The 23643-nt window shown below is 43.2% G+C and overlaps 1 protein-coding gene across 1 annotated transcript in view; it reads left to right on the top strand.

Moving 5' to 3' along the window:
- MEI1 (meiotic double-stranded break formation protein 1) overlaps positions 1 to 23643 on the top strand; it is a 38292-nt gene that overhangs the window by 433 nt on the left and 14216 nt on the right. Inside the window, exons 2-21 of the mRNA XM_062586583.1 lie at positions 20 to 143; positions 1730 to 1780; positions 3403 to 3476; positions 3885 to 3990; positions 4487 to 4690; positions 6307 to 6437; positions 6989 to 7103; positions 7968 to 8084; positions 8615 to 8714; positions 9790 to 9920; positions 11210 to 11345; positions 11868 to 11982; positions 13518 to 13636; positions 14758 to 14899; positions 16189 to 16300; positions 16938 to 16998; positions 18165 to 18262; positions 19065 to 19239; positions 19358 to 19505; positions 20073 to 20345. Of these exons, the coding sequence (XP_062442567.1) occupies positions 20 to 143; positions 1730 to 1780; positions 3403 to 3476; positions 3885 to 3990; positions 4487 to 4690; positions 6307 to 6437; positions 6989 to 7103; positions 7968 to 8084; positions 8615 to 8714; positions 9790 to 9920; positions 11210 to 11345; positions 11868 to 11982; positions 13518 to 13636; positions 14758 to 14899; positions 16189 to 16300; positions 16938 to 16998; positions 18165 to 18262; positions 19065 to 19239; positions 19358 to 19505; positions 20073 to 20345 (2532 nt within the window). The remainder of the gene's footprint in view (positions 1 to 19; positions 144 to 1729; positions 1781 to 3402; positions 3477 to 3884; positions 3991 to 4486; positions 4691 to 6306; positions 6438 to 6988; positions 7104 to 7967; positions 8085 to 8614; positions 8715 to 9789; positions 9921 to 11209; positions 11346 to 11867; positions 11983 to 13517; positions 13637 to 14757; positions 14900 to 16188; positions 16301 to 16937; positions 16999 to 18164; positions 18263 to 19064; positions 19240 to 19357; positions 19506 to 20072; positions 20346 to 23643) is intronic.

Raw genomic sequence — 23643 nt, 5'->3', positions numbered from 1 at the left:
CCTTGTCTCCCATCTGTAGCTGGTGCGTAAGAAACACGTGCTCTCCCGTCTCCGCGATGCCTTGGCCTGGCAGCCGCTGCCGGTCATCCAGCTGCTGGCACCAGATGAAGGGCTCTGTGTTCATTTGATAGGAACTCTCTTTGGTAAGAGCTCCCTTGTGGCCTAATACAGTAGCAGAGAGAAGACAGTTCTCATCTGCTTTTGAATGGATGAAGAAGTGTGAGGTTTCTGCATGTTAAAAAAAAGGGCTATTGAGACTACTAATAACTACTTCTATACTCCCCCCATTCCATCTTAGATGTATTATATTCCCTGTGGAAAAGTATACCTGTCATTTGATTTAGAATAGGTTAATTAATTTCCTTATTCACCAAGGAGCAGAATTAGCATGTTAATGAAGCTCTTGCACTTTCCATAAGTATCTTAGCTTGTCTTTAAACTCCCGTTGGACACAGTGCTCTGGCTTATGGCTCTTCCCAAAATGCCTTCTGGTTTGTTGTCATACCTCAGTGCTTTTAAATCTTGCTGAACTGTAGCATTACATGAAGATCGGTACAGAAATGAAAGTGTGAATTTGAAAAGATATTGCAGGATTTCATATCAAATGTACAAAATACCTACCTACATAGTGATTTTTTACACCATCACTTTATATCCGTAGAAATTCTTGTAGGGCTATATTACCCACTTCTTTCTGGAGGGTCAGACTCACAGTGGAAGACAATGTTCAGAGGGAAGCCAGAAAGTGCCTTTCCAGCCACAGTCTCTGTGATCCAAAACATCTCTTAGCAGTTTTTGTTTGCATAGCAGTGCTAAGGGAAAGGGCTTTGAAATGTTGACTACAGTCTTGATGGAGAAGGAATAATGGTCTAAATGAAGCAGAGTAAGGCAGGAAGAAAAAGGTGGAGGGTATGAACGCAATGCCTTCAAAGAATAAATATATTGGATTCCCTTAATTCTCAGATCTCATTTGCACATCACAGATGTTTCTTATTCTTTGGGGGGAAAGTGACTTACAAGTCCCTTCCAATGCCTTGACACAATGAATAATTCAAACAGTGTTTTCCCAGTTGGTTTGCATAAACTGTGCTGTGCATGTGTTGGAAACAGAGCTAGGTTAGAAACAGAGTTTTTTGACAGGTTTAGTTCCCTTGTTTACTCTGTCTGCGTACATAGTCCTATACAGATGTGGAGGGAGCAGTGCTTATGGCCAGTCCAATCTGTGTTGCATGACCCTAACACTAAATACCCCAGAAAACAGGAGAGTTGTGTTTGCATTTCAATGCTCTTGCCTATTTTTAAATAATAATTCTGTCCCTCTCTTAAGGACTTCACAGTTGGATGGTTTGGGGATAGCTTTCATTTTTACTGTATTTAGTATAACTCCTAGAGCAGTTGGACTCCCAGTCCAAGCTTGGGAGTACGTGTAATAGTACGTAAATTTTGCATAGAACTTGAATGAACCAAAGGTGCATTTGGTGCCAAAATGTAAGAGGGAGCCCCAGCTGAGTGTCTTAATGTCCCTGTGCCCTGGTTATAGAGGCATCTTTTGTGATACTCCTTGAGAGTATTCCACTTCCTTTGACAAAGTCAAGTTGGTGTCGTAGGAAGCAGGGGAAAAACAAAACAATTCTAAAAGGATTTGCAGCTCTTTTTACAAGAAGGCATTGAAGCAGTGATAATCACAAGCAGGAGTGAGTTCCACAATTGATTGTTACTTGTCTTTTAGGGATGTTGCATTCTGTGGAAGACAGCAGTGCTTTGGACCTGTTCTTAGAAGGTGAGAGGCAGATGCCTTGTCTCAGATACTGATGGTTTGTTAAGTCAAGTGTACGTCTAGTCCAATATAGATAGTGAGATGTTCAGCTTCTACGTATCTTGAATTGAGAAGAACATCTATTGTCTCTCAGTGCAGAGTGCTGGTGGCAGACTGTTTTGATATTTTGAGGGGAAGAAGCTGAAAGGACGGGAGAAGCAGACACATGGATTTAAATGTTAGTCTCATACAGGTTCTGTTACAATGAATTTAGCATCAGATGGTTAACATTGGTAAATACAGACTGACCCAAGGCTCATCAGAGTACATGGAAATCGTCCTGTTTGCTTCAGTGAGCTTTGGGATTGCATGCTTCTCCTCAGGATAGAGTATTTGGGATTTAGCTGTGCAGGCTTCTCTTTGCGAGCAGTCCTTCATTTGTAATCTGGAGGTGATGCCTACAGGGCTGAGAAGGGAATCTCTGCAGTCCAGTTAACCTTCGGCATCTTTGCTGAGTCTAGTGATATTAGCAATGCAATGGTTTCCTCCTGTCCGGCCACAACAGATGGAAAGAGGTATGATCAGCTCATTTCATAGTGTTACCAGTTTTCAAGCACATGCTTGACATGGTGTTACAAGGTGAGGTGGTTTTTTATCATGTTACCATTCCTCTGCAAGGTGGATGCTCTCAAACAGAGCCATTTTAAGTGAGTGGTAGATAACTCCTGAAGATTTTTAGAGATTCCGAGAGTTCTGGGCAAGAAAGGATCATTAAAATATCTCTATATCACCTCTATGTCTTTACTGAGCCCTGTAGCTTTCTTTTGGCTAAAGTAGGTCTCCTAGGTAAATTTGTAGTATTGTCCTGGAGGTACCAAGAGATGGTGGATCTATAAGTCCATGGTGTGTGTGTGTGTGTGATGTTTTTTTGGGGTGATGCTTTGCTAGAACACAAACAGCATTTGCAGTGGGTGCCTGGTAAATGTAGTTTCTTGTTGATTTCCTCTACTAAGGCAAGGTGGGCAGAGTTTTTACAGTTGTTGTGAAAAAGAATAACCACCCTGAGTTGGGGTTGAGGAGGTGAATAATACAAGCAGAGGCAGGGCCTTGCCATTGGGAAAGATATGAGATAAATGCAGTGGGTAGAAATGGCTGATAGACTGTACTGTTATCTCATGGGCTGTAGTAGAGGAGGAGCTCTGAGACTGTATCTAAGCACAGTCAGCGATTGTGATTCTCATGTCTTCTCAGGAAACACATATCTTTAAAGGGCAGTTTTCATACTTTTGGAATCCTTCCCTGTTCAATTTTCAGAAATTTTGATGGTTTTAAACAAGGTATTTGTTTCTTTCTTTTCCTGGTTTCTTGCATTTATTTTGTGTCCTGATGCTCAATTTGTCACTTTTAGTTCGTTTCCATGAATGATTTGTTGTGTTACTGGAACAGGACTGCTGTGGTATTGCTGCAGAAGGCTCAAACAGGGTTCTCAGAAATAATTGTACTGGGAATGCAGATGTTACCCTGCTGTGTACCTCTATGCTCACTTAATGTTTAAATTCCTTGCTCACTCCTCTGCTAAAGCCCTGTAGAAGATAAATTGTGAGTGCCCTCTGATGTGAGTTACTGATCCTGTTTCTTCTGTCTAGTTCTGGTGCAGCTTATAGTGGAGCTGAAGTCGGAGCAGTACTTACGCTGTGTTTTGAATGAAAGCCAAAAAGAGGTCAGTGACAATGAGTTTCCTGCTCTTTGTTTCAGTCCTTCAGAGTTGCTCTCTTCATTCCTGCATTTGTGATGGTCCCACAGGTATAAAAGCCTAGGAAAATAGCAAAGGTGGGAAGTTCAGCTGGTTCGTCTCTTCATATAAGAGCTGGAGATGAGAGGGAGGAGGAGGAGCAAAAGCTAAGGGGCTTCTTGGGTGAATTAAGAGACCACTGCTGTGTTCTGGAGACTTAGTAGGTGTGTCCAGGATTTTCCTGTGATTTATCCTAAATGCTGAAGAGGTCCCTACTTGGGGAAAGATCCTGTTCTGGAGCATTATGCATTACAGAGAGCTTGCTGTTTCATGTGCATTTCTGCCTTTTGACTGTGTCCTCATCAGCAAAACGTTTTCTTCCTGTCTCGCCTACAGCTGTGCAAAGCGACTACCATGAGAGGCAGTCTGCCCACATTCACTCTCTTGGGCAAGCTGGCAGATGCCATCCCTGTCTTAGCTGATTTACTGGTGGTACAGCACAGTGAGTAATCTGTCATGCCTCACTGATGTTTACATCCAGGTAGTATTCACAGCCCTAATACACATACACATGTGTGCACCCATGGCCATGCCCCAGCATGCCTTTATGAAGGTCTCACAAGAACCCTGTGCAGGAGGTGAAGTGGCTCTTGGGCCTCCTGGGTGGTAGATCAGTACCTTAATAGCAGTCTTGTCATTGTACTTTTTGCCAGCCTGGCAAAAACAGCCTTTGTGAGCTGAGACTTGCAGGCAATATACATTTGTTTTTCCTTTCCTTTGTCCAGCGCCCAGGAGTGTGCTGAGCATGCTTAGCTGTTTAAAGTAACTGAGGTGATGGATCTTAATCTGATGAACACTTAATTGTGACATTCATTAATCTGCATGCACAGGACTGTTCAATGGCCTTTTGCAGGCTTTTGAAGGGAAATAGATGGATACTTTAGAAATACCAGTTCATTGGTGTGAATGTTTGCCATGTTGCATGTTCCTTATACTAGGTAATTTAGTGGATCACCTGCTGATGGGCTTGACATATCCAAATGAAGCTGTAAAGGCGGCTGTCTGCTACTTGTATGGCAAGCTGTACTCCTCTCCTGTTGGCACAGAACGGCTCTCTGCACACTTCACAGAAAGGCTATGTGGTGTCTTCTTGAATACTTTGGGACATGCACAGACAAAGGAGCTACAGGTTAATTGTTTGGGTAAGGCATTTAGAGAGAAGCTGTAGGTGCAAGGGAGTACTTAGAACAGAGGAGAAAGCCCTGGGTAGTTTAGGGGCCATAATGTGGGTTGTTTCCTAGATGAGCATTAAACAAACTCTTAGATGATAGGCTGTTTTGCAGCAGGGGAGTCTTGTCTGAAACAGCTGATCCTTTCTGTTACTGCATAGCAATCTCATGTCCCAGCCCAACTGCTGAGCTTCCCCAGACCTCTGTTGTCCCTAGAGCTCCACATTTGCCTAGCACTGAATTCTTCAGCGTTCGCAGTGCAGCTTGACCCATCTCAATGTGATATTATCATCCTAGGAACAGAGCATCCACTGAAGTCTCTGTATGCAAACACTCGGCACAGACTAGTGGGTTCTGTAGAGTAATAGAATGGAGTCTAACAAATATTATCTTCTGATGTGGGGCACTGTATTATTTCAGTTAGAGAGCTAATGTGGAAATAATACTTTCTTACATTTATGCTTCCAAGTGCAGTTACCAACTGTGCTGAAGAGCACAGTTCTGGTCCTCCTGGCTTTGCTTGTTTGCAAACCATCTGGGGAATTCCTCTTTCATGTAGGAGGTAAGCAGGAATTGGATTGCTCCTCAGATCATCTACTCAGCTACTGGAAATGGATGATGATTCCTTTAGAATCATAGAATCATAGAATCAGTAAGGTTGGAAAGGACCTCTGGAGATCATCTAGTCCAGCCTTCCTGCTCAGCAGGGTCACCTAGAGCATGTTAGACAGGGTTGCATCCAGGCGGGCCTTGAATATCTCCAGAGAAGGAGACTCCACAACCTCTCTGGACAACTTGTTCCAGTGCTCTGTCACTCGCACAATGAAGAAATTCCCCCTCACGGTCAGGCAGAACTTCCTGTGCTTCAATTTCTCCCCATTGCCTCTTGTCCTGCCACACGGGACAACTGAAAAGAGTTTGTCCCCATCCCCTTGACACCCTCCCTTCAGGTACTTGTACACATTGATAAGAATTTAAAAGTTGAATTCCATGGCTCAGGTTATATCCCTTGTGAGCGTGTACTGAAATAAACTCTGATAATTTGCATCAGGACCTGTAGCAATGCTTTATACTTTTATATTGATTTTTTTGTATGGATATCCTTTAACTAAACACAACTGTTTCAGTAAGAGCCGGTGAAAGTAGAAAGGGAAGATGAACACCAGTTCTCTAGGAACTATTCTGTGGAAAATCTGTGCTTGTTGTGTCACTGACTGTAGCTTGGAGAAAAATGCAGGTCATTGCATTTGAAGCATTGACCTAAGCTCTCTGAAGAAACAGTTTAGAGGGAGGGTACTGGAGCAGAGAAGACAGTGCAGCCGGGTTGCTCCTGAGATAATTTACCTTTGTACCTGCACATCTCCAAGAAGAGGAGAGCAGACCCAGCAAAAAGAATCAGCAACATAGAGTTATAAGACCTGTGGCTCATCCAAGGGTGCCATCAGCTCCCTAAACATGAGAAGAGGGGCTTTGCAAGGAGTGCAGAACAGGGAGGAACTGGTGTTAAGACTTAAGCTGTAAGTACTCCTGTGTTAATGTACTCCTTCATGTGCCCAATGTGATGCTTGCTCCCGCTCCATCTTTTGCAGGTTTGCTTAAGGAGCTGCTGAAATCTGACCATTTTGTTTCCATTCTTATGAATAATTCAAAGACAGAGGAGGAGTCTGAGAACCCAGACTTTTTAGAGGGCGAAAACCCACTGCCACTTGTTCTGAAAAAGGTGATGGCTAAAGTAGTCTTACAGAATGCAACCTGTGACTTTCTAATAGGTTATCCCTTGTTCTGAAGTGAATTGTTGGTAGAATTAAATAATTTGCCACACTATAATTAATCTGTGTTTCAGGCACTTGACTGTGCTGTTACCAACATTGACCAGCAAAAGAGGGTGCAGTGGAGAATGGAGGAACTCCCATAGATCATCTCACTGTTCATTCCTGCATTGTAGAGGGGGAATTTTCCTTGTGGCCCCAGCTGGTTTTACTCACTGACACTTGAGGGCTAATAGAGCACTTGTAGTGCCAGCATAACTGAGCGTGGGGGAAAAGCTATCCTTACTCAGTGTCTTCTCTATTGTGATTTTCATTTTGCATTTCTAAGTGTATTTGGCCCAGTGTTTTATCTTGCCTTGGCAATTTTGATCAGTGAAATACATTCAAAAGAGAGATCTTCATTTCTTTTTTTTTTTTAATTTTAACATTTAGAGGGAACTGTTTGCTATTCATATCTGCACCACTGATTTCCTCCCTCTTTTTGGCTTTTGTTTCCCAACAGCTTTTGTTGACCAGAGACGAGATGTTACAGGCAGCAAGTTCTCACTGTATGGCAGCAGTGCTGGTTCACTCTCCCAGCAGATATGGTCCTGCCTTTATCCATGCTGATGTCCCAGGTGAAGAAGTACAGCAACACCTATTGTTTGTCTGACAGTATCAAAGCCCATCCTGCTTTTTTGTATAGGAATCACACTCTGGCTCCATGAAATCTACTAATGGTAGAATCTGTGCAGTGACTGTTTTGTACCAGTAAAGAGACTTAATGTGATTGTAGGAAGAGAAGTGAAGAATAAATTTTCAATTGAAAGTATAGAAGCAGCTCTCAACAGACAGAATGGAGAGGCCACAGTAAGAATTTGGACAGATCCTTGAAGCTAAGGCCCTGCTTGAATGATGTTAGGGAATGTTTTATCAGCCATGTCTCCCAGTTGTAAGATGTCAGTTGTGCAGATGACTTATAGCCCACTTGTCATATAGAGAGTAGAGTGGCCTTCACCATGTTACATTGCTAGCTGCCTCCTGCAGCATCTGGGTTTTCCTTTAAAACTTTTGGTAGTGGGTGATGGTTCTTTATTTTACTCTGCTCTCAGAAGACAGAAATGTTTTGGTTTTGTAAATTCCTTAGGAGATGTAAAACTTTGAGAAAAAATATCACTGCATCTGTGGTAAAGCTGGCTTCGTGGTTCTTCATTTGTGCCAAAGGTTAGAGCCACAATTCAGCTCCTGGCTACAAAGTTTGTGCTGGAAAGATGTCTGCCTGCAGGACTCTGCTCTCTGAACACTTTGTTTTGAAGGCTAGTTTAACTCCAAGTATCCTCTGCATTCTCCATTGCTGCCATTTCATACTATAACCATTTTCCCAGTGGCTGTTGCTGTGCATTCTGGTTTCCTCCTTCTTCCTCTACTCTGTTTCAAGAGAAGCTGTGCTGTGCTCTGAGCAGACTACCCCTTGCCTCTTCCTTATTTGTATATGTTTGCAGAATTCCTGTTTGAGTGTCTCTCATGCTCCAATGAAATTCTCATCTGGTCGGTATATTGCTGCTTGCTTCTCCTAACTGAAGAGCGCCTTTTCTTCTCGAAGTGTCACACAGTCTATGGTGAGTCATGGCTTTCTGACAGAGTGACTGCAGTACTGCTGTGGACGCTTGCTGTGCCTCTAGCTAAATTGCAGTGCTTTAGGAACAATGACCATTTCCAGTCAGGATGAGTAAAAAATCTGAAAATGAATATGCAGCAGATATGTTTGTAGTGTTTTCATAGCTTGAATTTACAGTGCCTATGACTTAATGAGCTCCTAATGAGCATATGTTCATTATAATAGCCAGGCGTCATGACTGACACTACCTCAGGACTTATTAGGTGGTTCTGTGGAGATGCCGAGAGTGAATTTAGGAGAAGAAGCTGAATTCCTTCCTTTCTTCTAGACTTTCCTCCAGCAGTGGAGGTTGAGACCTATTATGAGGGTGTTGAGTTAACACAGTGTTTTGGGCAGTTGTTGTTTCTGTCAGTGACTCAGAAGAATGGTTGTTAAAATCTTCCTTCTTTTTAAGAATTCATTTTGGTCCCATTCTGGACTTTGGGCTGTGTGTTAAAAGTCTTCTCTGTGCCTTCTCTTGATCATATGCAGGTGTTGAATCTCTGGTGAGGAGTCTCCGAGATGTCCTGCAGCTGAACAATGTAGAGTTGCACAAGCAAGGGCTCCTGCTCTTCACTGAAATACTGAAAAGGTAAGGGGTTGCCTTATCTGGTTTGCACAGGCAGAATTTGTGCCCCCAGGATGGAAGATGTTGGGCTTTTACTGTTTAGGCTTTTTCTCCAAAATCAAATAGCTACACCCCAAAGCCTTTTGTATTTGAAAGATGTTGCTGAACAAGCGCTATCTCACGTCTCCTTTATTCTTGTGGAGAAGGGCCTAATGGTTGTTTTTAAACCTCCCAGTGTGTCCTCTTTGTGCATACACCCAGCAGCGTATTTGCTGCTTTCTGCTTCCTCGTCTATTTGAGAAGCGAATTCTCCTCTCAGCAGTAGATAGGATGGAAGGGGAAGGCTAGGATGGTCCAGGTGTATGTGAGCGGGCCATCTCCTGCTAAGTGCATCTCTATGACAAAACGGAGCATGCAGATTCCATGGTTTTTGGTCATGTGTCTTCATCTGAGCTAAATTCAGACAGGGAAAACAAATTCCAGGCTGAAATATTAATGTTTTCTGTCACTTTTTTTCTCTCTTTTCTGCTAAAGAGTAACAAAACTTGGCTTGTTTTTCTTCTATGCTTCCTGTTCCTGCCTCTATGGTTTTGTTCCTGTCTTGTCATGCTGTTGTCACAGGCTTCTTATTGCTGCTTAGTTCCCCCAAGAGAGCCCTTGAGCTGAATTTTGGAAATGTCATTGTCAATTCTGTAGCAAATGGCAGGGAAAGAAGAGAAAAGAAAAGCAGCAGTATTGGAACAGTGTGATGATGCCAGAGTGGGATCTGTCAAAAAGAGAAACCAGAATGTAGGAAACACTAATTACGGCATTAATGCTTGTAAAGCAAAGAGAACACTGCCCAATTACTCTCACTTTCTAGTGCACACATTCCAGTTTGCTTAACTTAGAAGTGTAGTTTCATTTAAAACTATCTCATGGTGGGGGGAAGGAGTCTTATCCTGGAATCTCTCCTGCTTGTTTCCCTTGTAGCTGGATTGTTTTGTGACTTCCCTGTGCTCTGGCATTATCTAGGCAAGACTGACTGTCTCCATTTGCATTGTTAGAAGTGTCAGGAATGGTCGATATCTCTCCCTGCAATGCTCCTTGCTTCTCCCAGCACCACTGGAGTAGCAGGCACAGTTTGGGGCCCAAAGACAAGAAGATGCAGGAGTGCTGTCCTGCATGCTTTCTCCCCAGATCCCAAGGACATCAAAATGCACCATATTGCAAGTGGGTTTATGCCTCTTGAATGAGTCAGCAATACTCCTCCATCCCTTCCTCCCTGCATGAGTCAGTGGAGACTCCTCTGAGGTGTTTTACTTCAGAAGGTCAGTGATTAAAGGAAGAAAAATGCAGGGGATTAATAGAACTAAAGTATCAGTAGAAGAAACAACATGAGGTTCAGCACACCCCTTATCATGGCTTGAGCCAAAAGCTGGTCCTGGTTCCTGAGCTGTTCCTGAGAAGCACAGGGTCTTCTCCCTGGCTTGTCCACCTCACAGCTTTTTCTAACAGCAGAATGTGAGGCAACTGCTGAGCTGGATTTGAGTGACTAAAAGGAGGACTTCTGCCTCTGCTCGCTTTTTATCCTGCAGCTGGGCTACTAATTTAATTTCTGCTGAAGTTCACTTTTCTCTCTCAATTGTACATGGAAGCATGTGCTCCTGGCTCACTCATCAGACATGTCTGGGGAAACTGAATGACAGGGAATACTTTTGGCTCCAAGTCTGGTTTCTGTCATGCCGTGCTTCTCCTTCTCTGCCCTCCCTTGTTGTCTCTTTGGTGAGGCTCTCTGGCAAGCTGTAAGTGTTCCTTTCCCACATGTAGCTGCCTGTTTTCCCCCTCTTTCACAAATGTACCTGACTTGCCAGGAGCCAGCTGACCCGTCTACCGTTTATGCAGCTCTACTCAATAACAGAATTAATGATTCCTCATCCCCTGGTGCTCTGATGTGGAAAGCTCAAAGGTGTTGTGCCCTAAGGTGGTCAGACAACTAAAGTGCTCACCATCAATAAAAAATGTCAAAACAGCTGGGCTACATTTATTTTCCTGATTACTTTTCAAGTTCATGAAAGTCCCTGTTCTGGCAGCATCTGGCATTAGAAATGCCACGGGACTGTGAGAGAAGCTATTCTCGTGGCCTTGTCCTTGTTCTAGGATGGTGGTGTTTACATGTTTACTGAGAAATGTGAATTTGTGAATTTCCAGACGAATCCTCAAATGCTAGAGCAAATGGGCTCAGCACAAAGTCCTGGGTAGAGAGATCACTGTGTTTTGCAGAGCCTTTTTCGTGTGCTTTTCATATCGGTATTTGCTGGCATAGTCACACAGTTATCCAAGCTGTGGGTTTTTTCACCGTCGGAGAGCTCCAGACATGCTCAAGTTTGAGACTACATTCCTTGAGAGCAGTTTGGCTCCAAATACTGAAAAGCATGGAGCTGCTCAGTGGATGGCTCAGCTATCCATTTGGTGAAAAAGGAGAGGGTGTTACAGTTACTTTATTCTGACAGTATTCACTTTGCTCTTTCCTCTTTTCAGGCAACCAGTGGAAATCAAATTATTCACAAACCGAGGTGTATGTAAAGAAGCCATTGATGTTCTGATGGAGACAGTGAACTGCCCAGTGCTTGAGGTGGCAGTAGAGGCTGTGAAAGCTGTGGCAGCCTTTCTGAGGTAGGCAAGAAGGTGTTTACGGGCTTTTTTTCGAATAGGTCTGTTGATACCATGCTTGTCTCTGGGACTCCTCTGGCTGTGTGGGTGAACAGCAGGAATTATGGCTGAGACAGGTGTAGGTACAACAAAACTACGCAAATAAGAGGTTTGCCAGGGCAGTGTAGCTGTGGTAGGCAGCAATCTGCTGCAGCAAGAACCTAAGGTCCCAGGCAGGCATGTAGTACATAGGTTACTGTGGCTTTGTCACTCTATGCCTATCTGGATAGATGATGGCAAGCAGGAGACTGTGTACAGTGGTAAACTTCCTGATTGCAGTGGGGCAGACATTGAATGCAGCAAGGGTATATTTGGGCTCTGTATGAAGGCACTGTTTGGAGAGCATGGCCTCAGTATGCTGTGTTGGAGAGAGGTGGCAATGGCATACTGCAGTTGAAGGAGCAGTTATTGCTGCTGGTCTTGCCTTAGTGCATGGACTGTCCCTAGCAGGGAATGTGCACACTCTCTTTCTCTCCACCTGTGCAGCAAGGACCATTTGAGCTCCCCTCCAGTCCCGTATGAAGAGCTACAGAAGCTGTTGGAGGCAGTGCTGAAGCGATGTGCTGACCTTTCCCCACCACAGAGTAACAAGGGACATGCAGTAAGTCAAGAGTGATTGTTGCCCCTTGGAAGGACCAAGCAGAGCAGAAATGACCTTCTTAGCACAGCATGTAGATGCTATGTGTACGTTTCATACCTTTCACCCGTAACTGTTGGGGTCTCTGCTGTTTCTTTTTGATCCTCATGCCTTGAGATGGCAGCAACCTTTGTCTCTGAGGTAGCTGAGGATGAATGCTGGTCAATGCTCTTTCTATATCAGTGAAGATACTTGGGGCACCACTTGAATGTGCTGCTTCCTTTACGTGTCCAGTGCTCTGAGGTCATTTGAACCTCCCCCTTTTCAGGGCTTCACCTTGCAGGTTGCCTTATTTTTTTTTTTTCTTTTTTTTCTTTTTTCTTTTTTTTTTTCCAAAGACCATGCCTTACTCTGCCTTCAGATCAAGAGGATCAACTTGCATGCACTGAGATGCCTCAGCAAGGGAATTATTAGCTGCTATTTGAACTGCAAATCCTTTCCATTTCCTGGAACATGCAGTTAGTCTGATGGGCTGCTGGGAGCTGTGAATCCCTGAGGAGAGCCCCCATTTCAGATGGCTGGATGAAAAGACAAGGGCTTGGCCTTACGGCTGTGGGCTCAGGAGCATGTGGACTTAAATCACAAATGTGTATGTAATGGCAAGAATGTCTTGCTGGAGTACCAGAGACCCAAATGCCTGCTTATCTGTCTCTAGATCTGCAGCCCAAGTTGTGTGACACCTGATTTCTGTCTTCTCTGCCTGGAGATAGTGGAGTTGCTTTCTGCCTGAAGGGTAGACATTTGTCAGTCTGTTTGCATACACAGACCTTGGTGTTCTAATCAGAATACGGGACCTTATAGGAAGGAAAATAGGTGAAGGGTAAGGACATCCAGGCAGTCTGTAATGGGAGGAAAGGGGAAATGATTGCACCTCTGATAAGGTGTCTCAGCATCAAATGGGCAAGGAATTTATAGTTTTGAACTGCCAGCCATGCAATTGTCTTGATGCAACTAGATTGCTGTGCCCTTCTGGCTGAACTTGGTGGGATGCTGTGTGAGAACAACAGCCAGCACATGGATGGTTACTTACAGATGTAAGCGTAAGGAGGTGGGTAGGAAACTTCCAAGGTTTAAGTGCTGAGCAGGAAGAGGAATTATTCAGCCTTGTCCAAAGAGTAATTGGAGGAACATGGATTAAAAAAAAAAAAAAAAGACTACGTTTCCCCTGAAAGGTTTAAAGTTTCATTAGCTGAAATGTTTAAAACTCAGACTAGACAAAACGTGGCAATAGAGTTTGTACTATTAAAGGCAATAGTACAGACTGAGGCAATATTCAAGACAGGGCAATGCAGAACTAGTAGCTCTCTAACTCTGCCTCCCTCAGGAAAGCGCAGTAGCCCTCTAACTCTGCCCTCCCTGGGAAAGTACAGTAACAGAGACAGCTATGTGAAAGAAGTGAATGGAGTGTAATATTTTTTTATTCCTGCTGCTGGTATTGAAGAAAGCTATTTTGTTTCACAATGAACACAAGATCTTGAAGACTTTTTCTCCTTTAACAGGGTGACCTCCTATTCTCAGTGTCTCAGAGTCACTCAGGAAACAGAAATCTTAGCAGAGTACCTCAGAGACAGGGACAGTTCTTGCTCAACACCCTGGAAAGTTTCAGAAATGCATGTAGGTGAGGACTAGCAGAGGGGTGTGTGTGTGTGTGTTTGTGGGTGTGAGTTCTGATACATCATGACTGAGTTTCTCTACCCAGTCCTACCATTGAAGTTTCAAAGGTGAGTTCAGTGTGTGGCACTTGTCAGTGAAGCTCCAGAGTGAGGGATGTGAAACACTGATGATGGTGAAAACTTTGTGGTACCTGCAGGTGCCTCCCAGGAAACTTGACTGAGACCTATCAGTTTATTTCATCTCTTTGGCCTTTGAAGAAGAAAAATCTGCTTGAAAATAAGATTAAAAAGAAACTGGAGGGTGTCATTATCAAAATCTGATAATGATGTAAGAACTGATGGAAGGTATATATGAAACCATGTTCCATTTCTTGTGCTCTGGGCAAGGAAGTCTCACTGCTGGAGAGGATTAACCATTTAACAAATATGTATCTGATCCAGCTGCTGGCCTTGTATTTGCTTATATCTGTGTCATGTTATTGCAAGTGGGTTTAGAGGCACCAACTTTTCCTGTTTTGCTGGATGGGAGCCATCCCTTAGCTGGCCAGGAGAAGATGGAAGATAGGCTTGCATATGAAACCATATCTACTAGTGGAGAAGTTTGTCCAACTTAGTTATTTTGCCGTGCATCACTTGCATTTGGCTTGGCTGAAGTAATACAGCCAGAAGCCAGTGTCTGTGTCTGCAATGACTCAGTATCTTGGCACAGTGTTAGAGGGCACTGGTCTTCTGTCATGGTTTCTAGAATGGTTCACTGAATGGTTTAGCTGAATAGTTCATGGACTGTTTTTTATGAGGTTTGCTGTATTGTACTCTAGCCTCTGTACTGAATGTACTCTAGGTGAGTACATTCAGTCTTGCCACACTGAGGTCTCCCTCTGAAGATATTTCCTTCAGAGAAGCTATGTCTTCCTTTCCCAACTTGTGGTACAGTTGTACAACACTGCTAACTTTTAATAGCTTCATTCAAGAAGTAACTGTGTTACTGCCAGATGAGTTTCCAACGCGTTGTATGTTCCTGGGGCCCCAAGTGGTGAAAACTGTGAAGGAACCATAGCATGACCTAGCTTCCTTTACAGAGCAGGGAGAGTTCCTCTCTCCTCTAGCGTCTTCTGTATGTTTGTAGGTTAGCAGTGGAGTTCCAGAGTGACCCGATGGCCCAGGAGAATGCTTTCACTGCCCCCAGCTCCGAGAGCAGGGACACTCTAAGCAACTTCTCTGAGTTCCTGTTGAGGATTTGTGACAATATCTGCATCCCCATGGTCATGGTAGGGTTTCTTTTGAACTTGATCTATTCCATGAGTGCCTGGATATGTGCTCTCAAGCATGGAGAGATGGTGAGAAAAGTCATTTTGGGAAGAAGAGTATATAGGATAAACCAAGTACAGCTGTGGCATTTGCCACCTCCCCAGAGACAAGTGTAGCATTATCATGTTCATGCAAAATGGGAATGTGTAGTGTCTCCAGGTAGAGAAGTTCATAAAGCTTCCAAATAGATTGCAATGTTTTTCTTTCAACTGTGCAGTCCCCTTAACATACCTCATGTTACCTAATCCATGGCAGCCCTGGCTGTTGCAGAAAATTAAGCATTCAGGAGCTGTTGTTTCCAGAAGGTATTGGTGAGCCTGTCCAGCCTACACAGCAAGGACAATACTAGGCCATATGGCTCGGTAAGGCCATACAGTTTAAAAAGTAGCGGTGGAGGGTCATTTGTGCTTTAGTGTTCAATGCCAACCTGTCACTAAAACACTTACAGCAGGATTAGCCGAATGGTGGAACTCTGATGCAGTACCGTATGTTGAGTAAATTTTCCTTACACTTTGCCAGAGTTTCAGGTATACGAATTCTTGCAGTTGCTGGGGGCTTGGAGTTTTTTTGTTTTGTATTTTTAACACTCTCTTGGTAGACACCTCTACCTAGTGCAGTCCATGTCCAGTTTGGCAAAGCTGGAATCAGTATGCTGCTTCTTGCTCGTTGGATTTAACTGAAAATTATAGACTGCAGTAAAATTGCCCCATGGCCTTCTGTAAGAGTGAGTTGAGTTGTTCTGCTCTAAACCAGGTAGCTAGATCCTGCAGAAAACTTAAATGCCTGTGTTTGCTACTACTCAGCAAAACGCTGAAGCACTGGTGTTAAGTGGTATTGAAGTCAGCTGTACTTAAGCGTATGTCCTACATTGTATGCCTCGCTGTAGAATTAGCCATTTGACCTGTAATAGTAGTTATGTCTAGGGTAACATGGACAATAATGTCAGTTGTTATGTCAGGGTATAGCTGGTTGCAAGCTGGAATCAGGAAGGAGTTTCTTGTTTGATGTAACGTCTTGCAGAGTTAGCAGCACTGCTCATAAACATTGGATGGGGGAGTGTTAGTTGCTTTCAAAATGCTGTGTAAGCCTATGTACTTGCTGCCAGGCATTTTGATAGAAGGGCTGTTAGTACCATTTATCTGGATTTGGGAATCTAATATTCTGGGACAGTGGGAAGCATGAAGAAAGCTGCTGCTTTCTGAGTGTGTTGCATATCACCCATCTGATCTTTTCTTCATTCTTTCCACAGAACTACCTGGAAAAGGCTGCCAGCCCATCAGTGATGGAGGTTTTCATATCAACCCTTAATACCCTGTTTACAGTGATGCCGAACATGAGGGATAAGTTCTCCAAAAAGCTGGGTATGGGGGTATAGGATCATGTGCTCTGTGCTGCTTTGCTTAACAGATAGAACTTGCTGCTACTGCATATTTTGAAGCAATGAGCTTAACGAGACTTTCAGTGGGGGATTACATTACATGTTTATGTGGGAAAGAACAGAGTGTGCAGTCATGTTCAGTAGAATGAAAATGTTATTGGGTTTAGGAATGGTGATAGAACAGATTTTATTTTAGATAAGTAAATTGTGTCAGCTTTACCCCTTCCTCTAGAATATTCAAAACTACCTATTTCTGTAGACAGGGATTATGCTGGGAATATCAGTTGGCTTTTATTATATAGAAATATATTGACTTTGTCTCTTCCTTACTCTTTGCAGATCAGAGAGTGATGAAAAGAATTCCTTTTTTCTAAATGTGTAGAGATGGCAAATCTTTCTCCTTCTGAAAGGGCAAATGAATCTCAGCTATTGTCCTCCAAGTCAAGATTAGAGTAGGTTGCCTTGGAAGTGTCAGAGAGAGAAAGCCTGACAAGTGCATTCTTAACTGGGAAGACCTGCCATGTTCAACAGTTTTGTTTGCAGATGCGTGGGGATGTCTATGGGACCTCGTCAGACACATTTGGTGCTCTTTTGACATTTCTGTCTTGCTTTCTCTCCAGCATCCTCCTCCTTCATCCGACTGACGTTGGAGCTGAAGGCCAGATTTTGCTCTGTGCAAAGGTATTGTGATGCATATACTGAAAGTGAGTCAAAAATTTCCAGATGGGAAAACAGATCACATTTATCTAATGCATCTGATTTAGGCAAGAGTGGAGCCTAAAAGACTCAAGAGTCATATCTTATTGCAAAAGTGAACAGTAACTGACAATGGCAAAGCTGTGAGAAAGGGGAAAAGCAGTTAGGCAGAGGGAGGGTGAACATATGCAGCTTTGAGAGAGTTCAGTGTGCCATTGTAAGCCATGCAGCTATGGATACAGCAACCTGACTTTGGAGTAGTGAAATCAGTTGGAAAGAATTGCAGTAGCATCAGTTCCATTTGAGCTCTGACTTCCTAGACACATATTAACACTACTTACGTTTCTCTTGGTGTGATAATGTATAATAAATAGGGAGGGATAAGGAAGACTTTAACACAATATATTGCAAATGGTCATCTCTAGCAGAGGTTATCATTTCTCAGTTGAAGAGCACCTGGGGACACTCTCTGTGGGTCTGCAGAGATGTTTTATATCCTCTTCCCTGTTACTGCAACTTGTTGGGAGAATAGACAAAAAATACAGCACCCCTAAGTCCAAGTCACCGTTATGTGAAGTAGAGTGGGGATGTTTGTTCCTGTGAACGGTGTGTGGGGAGTGATCTAGGCCTGTGAATACAGCAGCACATGGTGCCAAGGATGTTATGATACAGTACAAAGATGTTTGGTTATGTCCTATTCCACAAGGAAATCATTAGAGAGAGGGAAATGCCTGCAAATAGACCTGTTCTTACAGCTTTTAGATAATTTTTTGTTATTGCCACTTTTTTATCCTTGGAAACACCATTGCCCCAAAATCTCCTTACTGGAGTTTATCAATGGTATAAGGTATTGGGAACCACCCCCTCCGTACATCTCTCTTCTGTGATGTGATGTTAAGGGTCCTGTCCTCGCAGGACTTATATGAATACAGGGTGTGATGATTGTGAGAGTACCCTGCTGTACATACATTGTCCCCCGTGTGTGTTCACTGTTGTCACTGCTACTGTCTGCCATGTCAGTCTTGTTGTGACAGAGCAGGTATTTATATGTGATCATTCAGAAAATTGAAGTTTGGCAGGTGCTGTGTGATACTAGAAGTGTGAAGAGGTTTCTAGCCTTCTCTCTTGTATATTTCTGGTGTTCTCCACAGTAATCCTGTCTTGAATCAAGCATGTTCCAGCTTCCTCTACAACTTGTGCCTGAGCCTCTACTCTACCATGGAGAAGGAGAGAGATTCTTCTCAAGAGGGCAAGTCTGGGGAAGGAGATAACTTGCTTGTAGTGAGGTCCTACCAGCCTCTATTTAGGCAGTAGACAAGAAAAAAAAAAAAAAAAAAAAGAAAAAGAAAGAGGTGGGGGGGAGGGAAGAGGGAGACACACATAATCTCTATGTTGAGATTTTTGTTGAGATTTTTTTTTCCAGCTTTTTCTTAGACTAGTCTGCTGGGATAAAACTCGGAGAATGTCTCTGGAAGAGTATGAAGCCGTAACTGAATAAATGTGGTTCATTTATCTATGGGTTTGCTTGCCAAGTGACATTCATTAGCACAACCGTGCATGTTTTAATTAAAACAATATTACTTGCCAAAGAGTCATCCTTATCTGGGAATTAAGGTCATTTTTCGCCTCTGGTTTACTTTATATAGCTTTCCTATCTATACCGTAACATTCTGTTGTAGGTAAGTCCCAAATAAATTTGATGAAAGTTTCCACATCATAAAAGCCACCATTCCCACTGGCACTGGTTGGATGACGTAGTGGCAGCATCAGCAAAACCTCAAAGCAAAAGTCTCTTTTAATCCTCATGGCCAACTCTGTTAGATCAGATCTCAGGCCTCTATACATGCCACATCACAAAGGTGCACTTGCTATTTCATGTACTGTGAGCAGACTTTGGGGCTAGTCAGTGGGCTTTGATATTTCTCAGATCAGGAGCTTCCCTAATTTAATACATTTGAGTTTAGGGCGGGCAGATCCCTCCTATACTTCTCCACCTTAGCACAGACATTCTTCATCCCTACCTGTCCTGCTGATACTGGTTGCATTTCCAGAGCAAGAGATGTCTGAGCTCCTGCAGAAGGGCCTGCCTCAATTAAACTACACAGTTCCTGAAAGCCTTCTCCTGCTGACTGAAAATCCTGAACCTTTCTCTTTGGATCAGTCTCTTTGCAGTCACCAGCACTGCTTCATACTCCTTTTATACTTTGCCTACATCCTTGGGGACAGGTGAGCCAAGAGTATATGAAGCAAGTGGTTATGGGTTATTTTGGCCATCATGAACCAATTTTCAGTGGATGAGGCTTGTCCGATTTTCCTGTCTCTTCTCCAATCTTCTTGACTGCAGGTTTGTCCCAGAGGCAGAATTATTTTTAGCCATAAAAAATTTCCTTCTATCAGCACAGGACCGTGGAGACTGTCCCCCTCCATACATATGCAGAGCTGTGCTTTACCTCCTTGCTGTCTGTCAGGACAAAGGCAAAGACCTGGACTTGGTAAAAGAAGATTTCGTACCTGCATCTTGGATGTTTCGTGTAGAGTTTAACTAAGGTTCCTCCTCACCCCCATCAACCCTCTTGCAGAACATATTTTGATCTATGTGGTGAGTAATGAATGAGTGGAGAGCATGCAGTGCATCTACGCCCTGGAAAGTTAACTGTGGAAAGCCACTAGGGGATATAGGTTTGATTGAATTAGCTTGCGTATGTGTGGGAAGTGTAAATGCATTGGATAGGCTGTGAATTCACGTACAGAATATTCTAAATTTCATAGCTTCTATCTCCTGAACACATCCCCAGCCTCTGCAGCATGCTTTTTAGTGTTCCCATATGGCTTTTTGCTGCTGCACAGCTTTGAGCACTGTATAAAGCCTACAAGTTTCTTAGCCTTCGTGATGCATATGGACCTCATGAAATGATGTTTAACTGATCCATTTGATTGTCTACTCAGAAGGTAGCATGACTTTTTCTCACGGTAGACTCTAATCGCTTCAGCTTTTAGATATTCACTATCTAGTTGTTATTTTGTTCTCTCTCTCCCTTTCCTTCCCACACACTTATCAGAGGTCATTGTGTGCCATAAAGAGGATCCTGGATAATCTCCCAGATCTGGGCTTGGTCTACGTTCACTGTCCTCTTCTACTGAATTTTTTCCTGCACTACCCTGAACTTATGGGCAGATTTGGACACCAGGTCCTTCAGCTCTGGTTTTCCTGGGAAGACTGCAATGAAACTGAGACTGATGAAGCTGGTTTTGGCATATCTGATCAACTGAACAGCGCTAACCCTTTACTTCCCATTCTGAAGAGCAATTCAAGCATTTTGCTTATTCTACTGGTATGTGAGTCTCACAAGGACAGTCTGTTAACTTTAGGGGAGCACTTAGGGCTATTTGGTTCTTAAAGCACTCAGTGCTTTTCTGAGCTCAAGGAATTGTGTGTATACACGGACTTCCACCTCCCAGGCAAGCCTGATATGGAAAATGGGATTTTGTGTGTGTGTGTTAGCTCTTCTGCTGCCATCTATCCACTGTGATAGAATGGGGTCTTTGAAAGCTGGGTAAGAAGGGATCTGAAGAGTGCTACAATATATGGCATGAAAAAAATTCATGGGCTCTCCCCTTTTGCTCTCCAGATACACAGCTGAATACTCTAGGTTCTTCTGTGGAAGTCTTTCAAGAAGCTCTTTTGCTGTTTTGGGAGCAATGGTGTACTACTGATAGATGTAAAGGATATGAGAAACAAAGAACTTTCAAAAAAGTTCTTTGCAGCATGCAGAGAACAGGACCGGAGGGCACAGCTTTCTGTTTGCTTGAGATTTTTACCTGTTTGTGTTGAACTTGAGAGTCTTGTCTGAGATTTTTGCTAGTACTCTGAATTTTCAAGACTGCAAATAGCATGTTGTATTACTCTTAAAAGATTTTTTAAAAAGTGTTGAGAGTACTAATCAATGCAGGGAAGAAAGGGGCCTTGCAGTAGCGGGACTTGTGTTTTTGCCAATAGCTGGTGAAGTTAACTCTGTTTACCGATGTAATCATAACAGAATTCAGATCCCAATGGCTGCTCAAAGGGCTTCTCTCACTTCTACCTCTCCCACCTAATCTGTTACCCCTCCTCATCCATGGCCACTTGTCTCATGGCCAGTTAGCCAGTCATAGCAAATACTTGTTAACACTTCCACACAAGAACATGAGGTTTGCCGGTAAAGGCAAAAGCTGAGAGCTGTGATGTTTCTTTTGCAGCTTGCTATTGAAACTAAAAATATGTATGAGAATAAAAACCCATGCCAGTAAACAGAGAAGAAGCAGGGTTTGGTTCTCAGTGAGCACCTCTGAGGCATTACAGACTGGCATATTATTTCACTGGCTGTGAAATAATTTTTAATATCTCAAGATACTGAAATGACTAGCAGAGTGGAATGTTGCTTAGGACAATTCTTTCGTAGGTTTGGGTGCTGTTGCAGAATAGGTAGCAACATTCAGGCATTTCATACTGCTTCCCAACTATTAGTAAAAGCAATCAATACATAAACAAATCAGTGCAGATTAGAAGGAGTGTCCCATGAGACTTGTCTACTTTATTAGCTTTAGCAATAGTTTTGGAACCTATCAGTCTGCAAGCTAAAGTCGACATATATATCACAGGTCTATAAATCAGCAAAAGAGAAATGATGGCTCCCTCTCTGAATGGTACAGCATTTCTGCTTTCCTCCTTTTTTTTTTCTTGCCATGTGCTCTCGCAGAAATAAATTAATTTAGCTCTGTCCCAGTCTTTTAAGTGAACTGTAATAAATCACAGGCTTTGATAATTCACCTCTCAGTTGGGGAAGGGCATAATCAATCTGAATTTAGATGAGCTAATAAAACAGTGCAATATCCTAGAATAAATATACTGTCAGATATAAACAAAACTTATGAGGTGAATAATCCCAGCCAGAGAAAGCAATAGTGAAATGAAAGGCCTCTGCGTGGTACAGTGAAGCAAAAATGAATATCCTTCCAAGGATGATTTATTTGGTTATCTGCTTTTAATAAATGTCTGGATTAGATAGAGCAGATGGTTAGTGGCTTCATTTGAGACCTTGAGCTCCTGAGTAAGAAGGAAAATTTTAATACAGGGATGTATTTACCAGGACCAGGAGGGCTGTGACCATTGGTTAACACTATTCTATGTGATGTGTGTTCACCTGGTGATAAATGTGGTAGCAGTCACACACTGGCCCACCTGTCTTCTCCATGGTCCAGATCTGAGCTGCTCTCCTGGGGAAAGGAGATAGGTTGGCTGACATTAGATTACATTCCTGAATGTCACTGGAAGAGAGAAGCTGAGGAATGAAATTGAGAATAAAGACAGATACTCAATGCTGTGTTGAGTCCGTAAAACTTGGTTTTCAGAGTAGATTGTGTGTCCTTCTCTTTCAAAGAGAGAATTGAGATCATAGTTTTCAATAGCAGGCAATTATGGAAAAACCTTCCCTTGCAGAAGTTATCATCTTAACCCTAGGAAACGACAAGTGTTTTCTGTCGTGATATATAAGATTTATGCTCCCCATACATATTTTATCCTCCCTAGCTTAACGGGATGTTCTTATTCAAATAGCTAGCTCATCCTGTGTGCTGATTTCAGCTACAGTCTGGTGTAAGTTGTGAGAGAAAGTCATGCAGGATGCAAAAGAGGGCTTAGCTGATCAGTATTAAATGCATCTCCGTTGTTTCTCTGAATGTCCCCTGGCCCTTGTGCTGTGAGGGAACGTAAATAGAAGTGCTTGGGTTACCTTCTGTGTCATTCCTTATTCTTTACCATATGGTGTCTCTTCTCATCCTGAGTGCTCCCAGCATTTTTAGCCTTTGTTCGTGTGGAGGTCTCTGCATCCTGCAGAGGAGGAACAGCTAGCTTTTTCACCTGGGCTGGGGTAATCCCACAGTCCCAGTGCCTTGCAGTTGGTCCTTGTATATGCAGATTGTCTGGCATGTCCTGGAGTGCTGAATTTGGAAAGAAGGTGCCAGAGAGCAGTCCATTGCTGCTGGAGCTGATTGTGCAGCTGGCTCCCTGCCACTTACTCCTGAGGCTCTCAGCTCTGCGCGGGAATTCGCTCTCAGAGCTGGAGGAGTTTTTCTGGCACTGGCAACCTTTTCTTACCATAACCATTTTCCCTAGGTGTGAGGTCGCACAGCCCTTTCCTCTCCCTCATCCAGTCTGGATGCATGACTATCATGAGATAAGGGAACGTAGCCAAAAAAGGCTCTTGGCTGAGTGGGCTGTCCTGGCAGGCTATAGGCTGGGCAACTTTGCTCCGAGCAGTTTTCTTTACTGTTTTCCTCTTTCTGCTGTACCATTTGCAGTGCAGTAGTCAGGCGTGCTGGGGGAGGGGGGAATGGTGGGTGCTGACTTACGTAATATGATAGTGTCAACATTTTCTTCCTGATCTTTATGAAACTGAACTTCTGGCTTATACACTTACATGTGGTGAATTTAATGTTAAACACCTTAACATCAGAAGTGTGCCTGAATTAATGCTACTGCCTGTGAGATTTAGCTCACAGACCCCACACAGAGCTGTATTCAAGAAGCAGACTTGTCGGCTGAATGCTGTATACACAACTCTTCCATTTTCAGTGACTGAGTTACTGCTTTTC

The sequence above is a fragment of the Rhea pennata genome, chromosome 1, assembly GCF_028389875.1.
Source record: "Rhea pennata isolate bPtePen1 chromosome 1, bPtePen1.pri, whole genome shotgun sequence".
NCBI lineage: Eukaryota > Metazoa > Chordata > Aves > Rheiformes > Rheidae > Rhea > Rhea pennata.
This window is presented reverse-complemented; position numbering and strand designations above follow the sequence as displayed.